A 4,262-nucleotide genomic window follows, 5' to 3' on the forward strand; every position below is an offset into this window, starting at 1 on the left:
GACCCTCTATCTTCTGTGCTGTTTGTAAACATTTACTTGACCTATCGTTGTTGTTGAAAAAAAAGTAGAACAATTTTAGGTCCAAGTCTAGGTCCATGAGGCTTCTAAACAGCTTCTACCTCCAAGCCATAAGACTCCTGAACATCTAATCAAATGGCTACCCAGACTATTTGCATTGCCCCCCCCCCCCCCCCCCCCATCTTTTACGCTGCTGCTACTCTCTGTTATTATCTATGCAAAGTCACTTTAAAAGCTCTACCTACATGTACAGATTACCTCAATTACCTTGACTAACCAGTACCCCTGCACATTGACTCTGTACCGATACCCCCTGTATATAGCCTCGCTATTGTTATTTTACTGCTGCTCTTTAATTATTTGTTACTTTATTTAAAAACATTTTTATGTATTTTTCTTAAAACTGCATTGTTGGTTAAGGGCTTGTAAGTAAGCATTTCACTGTAAGGTCTACATCTGTTGTATTCGGCACATGTGACATATACAATTTGATTTGATTTGATGTTATTAGGTACTAGGCACATCGGTTTGAGTGTGTCAAGAACTGCAACGCTGCTGGGTTTTTCACACTCAAAATTTTGCCGTGTGAATCAAGAATGGTCCACCACCCACAGGACATCCAGCCAACTTGACACAACTGTGGGAAGCATTGGAGTCAACATGGGCCAGCATCCCTGTGGGAAGCTTTTGACACTTTGTAGAGTCCATGCCCCAACTAATTGAGGCTGTTCTGAGGGCAAAAGTGCAAGGGTGCAACTCAATATTAGGAAGGTGTTGTTGCTGGTGGTTCGTCAGGTCAATGTTTACACTATGCCTACCCTTCATAAATGTAAACTTCTTATGGCACACCACAACACAACAAAGTCAGTTTATCCAACAACGGATTACCTCCTAAAATAAAATTATACCCTGTAACCAAAACTATACCTTGTAACATCATTCCAAATGGAGGAAACAAGCATGCTTATCCTGGAGAGAAGTGTGCTAACATCTCATAGGAATAGGCTATTCCTGAATAAAACAACCCAATTTTAAAGGAGGAGCAAAATAACAATATATGAATCGACTCATTGGTTCTGAAACACAGATTTTATTCAAACAAACAATTAAAAATAGTTTATCTGCCAAAATACATAAAGCACGGTCAAAAGCAGAATTGCATACATTTGTAGAACATTCTTTCATGTGTTTTTTTCAGAAAAAAAATCTAAATGAGCGATAAAAACATCAGAATGATTGTTGTTAAAGTTTTAACAGAGTTTATTTAAACGCTTTGGAGAGGTGGGTTAGGCCATGGTGCATTGGATTCAGCAACGAGTGATTGAAACAAAAGAGATGAGATGTAGTACACACAGTAAAGGGCCCGGGTGTAGATTCATTAACACGATGTAAAGGTTTTCCAGAAGAAGTTCTTGCATCCAGCCTTGCGTTCACGTGGAGCCAGTACTGGGCCGGGTGCACGCTCCAGCTCGAGATCCACATCCTCCTGCTCCACGCCACGAGACATGTCGTCCAATTCAATCGCTTCGTTCTCTACGTGTGCGAGCTCTGAGAGTAGCTCTACGAGTGTATTCCTGGCAAGCTCCTGAAAAGAGATCAAATAAGATGAAATTGTTATTTCTTTTGTTTTGTGGAGACAGAAAATGTCACATTTTAGCAACAAGATCCACTGAAATAGAAACAAATCAACATGCTTTAAAAAAAAGTGGATGTTTTCTGTTCCCTCACAAACCTGGAATAAGTAGATGTAGGCTATTCGATCTGTATTATTTCAATACATTTAAGCTGTCTTCAAATCTATTAAAATGACCTTTCCAATGCTGTTACGCATGATCACTTAAACTGAGATGTAAAAACGACTTTCCCATTTTCCCACATTTTTTGGGGAAGAACACGTTTCATTAATAAACATTAGGTACATTTTTACCCATTCTACCATATGTTCTGACTATGCTGCGTAATTGACAGCTAACTGTCTAGCATACCCCAAATTCCAGAGACCTCTTTCGTTCTTATTTTACGTTTTTCATTTTAAAGGCTGATTTAAAATATAGAACAATATACATTTATATTTCATTAGCTGCTCTGATACCAGTATTTCCAAATTCCTCCGCACTTAATAATATGCATGTCAACCTGTTCTGGCTCTAAGTAGAGGAGAGATTGACTTCATCACTACTTTGTGAAAAGTATTGACATATTGAATGCACTGAGCTGTCTGTTTAAACAACTTGCACACATTTCAGACACCAATGCAAACCCCACATGACATGCCAACAGAGGTGTCTTCATAGTCCCCAAATCTAGAAAAGACTATTGGAGGCACACAGTACTACATAGAGCCATGGCTACACAGAACTCTATTCCACATCAAGTAGTTCACGCAAGCAGAAAGATCAGATTGAAAAAACGGATAAAAATGCACCTCATGGAACAGTGTAAACTGTGAAGAGACACATACACAGTCATAGACATCCATACACACACATATGATAACATACGCACTATACACACACATACACATGGATTTGTGTTGTAGATATGTGGAAGTAGAGTAGTGGCCAGGGTGCACACACTTAATATGTTGTGAAAAGTAATGTAATGTTTTAGTTTTTTTGTGTATAAATCCCTTAATTTTGCTGGACCCTAGGAAGAGTGCCAGCATTTAAATGGGGATCCCTAACAAATACAAATACTTCATTTCTTGGTTGCTTCCCTGCATCATGCTAATTTGATCGATTCATTTCCCTCTGCCTGCCAGTAAAACCAGAGTTAACTGTATGGCAATGCATGTGCTTAAACTTAAATCTCTAGACTCTATAGGTAAATCTACTTAAATTTTTGTTTACAGCTGTGCCATCAAACTCAAAAAAAAAATATATATAATATGGCCACTGCAGCCAGAGATATATGTTGTTTAAGAACAAATTCTAATAATGAAAGTCTGATTGAAGGTATTTACCTGTTTGCCTGCAGGTGCCATGAGTGACCGTTGGAGCAGCTGGCGGAGTTTGGCATCGGACGGAGCGGCAGAGACGCTGCTGATGGCCAGGGCTAGGGAGAGTAGCGCTAGGGCGCACTGGACACGCGTCGAGAGCATCTTCTTCTGGGTCTCGGGGGAGGCAGAGGATGGATAAAGGTGGTTCAATTGGGCAGAAAATCGTTGAGATTGGCTTCTCTTCGAGTTCTGCTCTGCTCCTGTTGTTCTAGTCCCCCCTCCGAACCTGTCTTTTAAACGGTTCATCTGACGTCAGGTGGTAAGGGGGGTTTCCTTCTGGTGGGTAACGTTTGGGTATGAGTGATGATTCCAAGTGACAATGTTTCCACCGATTAGAGTCATGCGCATCCTTTGAGATAAGGGAATTCATGATCTTTTCATTTGTTGAATATTGTTCGATTAGTGAAAAATGGTTTCATTTGTAGAGACTATCGGTTCATGTGGATCTTATTGAATTTCAGAAAATGTTCAGTTTTATAAAAGTTCAACAACTTCGTTTAGGGGGGGGGGGGAGTTTGGAAAATGGAAAATCAACAACACATAAATCATGAATAGGCTACAATGTGTCAAACTTGGCCTCGTCTTTAAAGACTATAAAACAACGTGTCTGAACGTCACTGTTATTGTTCTTCATAAATACACCTGTTGTTGACAATATTCAACATATTGTTTCTTCATATAGGTCATATATGTATCCAATTTAGAGGACACTTATACATAATTCAAAACACTTCTCATATAGTTATTTTCACTCACTAATTCACATCATTATGCATGCCTGCAATGGTCGTGATGACCCTTTTGATTTTACAACAATTTAATTATTATCATACAAAATATCAGTATGTATATCTCCATATGAGACAAATATGCCTACATTTGGAATAAAACTAGTGAAGCAGCAAATGGATTTCACTTAAGCCTGCAGTTTCATATATTATATAAAAGGGGCACTTTTATTTGAAATATGGATTTAATTATTCTTTATTTCATTCATTTTTGGGGGGCACACACTTACAAGAAAAGACTCATGTTGACGTGCAATGGATGTGGAGTGTGTTTCATGGACGAGTTCTTCTGAAGACCTGTGGAATCCCCAGAATAACCTGCTATCCCACTCACTTCCTGCATTTAAAACTGTAGCACACTTGCTCTCCAACGAAATATACCTTTTTATAGTCACATACTGTCACCACTGTTTGACATTTCATGGACATTGTATATAACACTAATCCTGGTGTAGTAT

At 38.9% G+C, this 4,262-nt stretch overlaps 1 protein-coding gene across 1 annotated transcript; it reads right to left on the bottom strand.

The window, feature by feature from the left end:
• Nucleotides 1-1,088: 1,088 nt before the first annotated feature.
• Nucleotides 1,089-3,219, bottom strand: LOC139549270 (somatostatin-1A-like). Its single transcript, XM_071359538.1, has 2 exons — nt 2,981-3,219; nt 1,089-1,603 (listed from the first exon to the last, which is right to left on the bottom strand). The coding sequence occupies exons 1-2, from the start codon at nt 3,116-3,118 to the stop codon at nt 1,397-1,399; spliced, it is 345 nt and encodes a 114-aa protein (XP_071215639.1). The 5' UTR covers nt 3,119-3,219; the 3' UTR covers nt 1,089-1,396.
• Nucleotides 3,220-4,262: the final 1,043 nt, after the last annotated feature.

The sequence above is a fragment of the Salvelinus alpinus genome, chromosome 22, assembly GCF_045679555.1.
Source record: "Salvelinus alpinus chromosome 22, SLU_Salpinus.1, whole genome shotgun sequence".
NCBI classification, from domain to species: domain Eukaryota; kingdom Metazoa; phylum Chordata; class Actinopteri; order Salmoniformes; family Salmonidae; genus Salvelinus; species Salvelinus alpinus.

Excerpts from the sequence above, each read along its gene's own strand:
- LOC139549270 (XM_071359538.1), bottom strand. The coding sequence starts at position 3,118 with ATGCTCTCGACGCGTGTCCAGTGCGCCCTAGCGCTACTCTCCCTAGCC. Across the intron at positions 1,604-2,980 it reads TGGCACCTGCAGGCAAACAG|GAGCTTGCCAGGAATACACT; the intron begins GTAAATACCTTC and ends ATCTCTTTTCAG.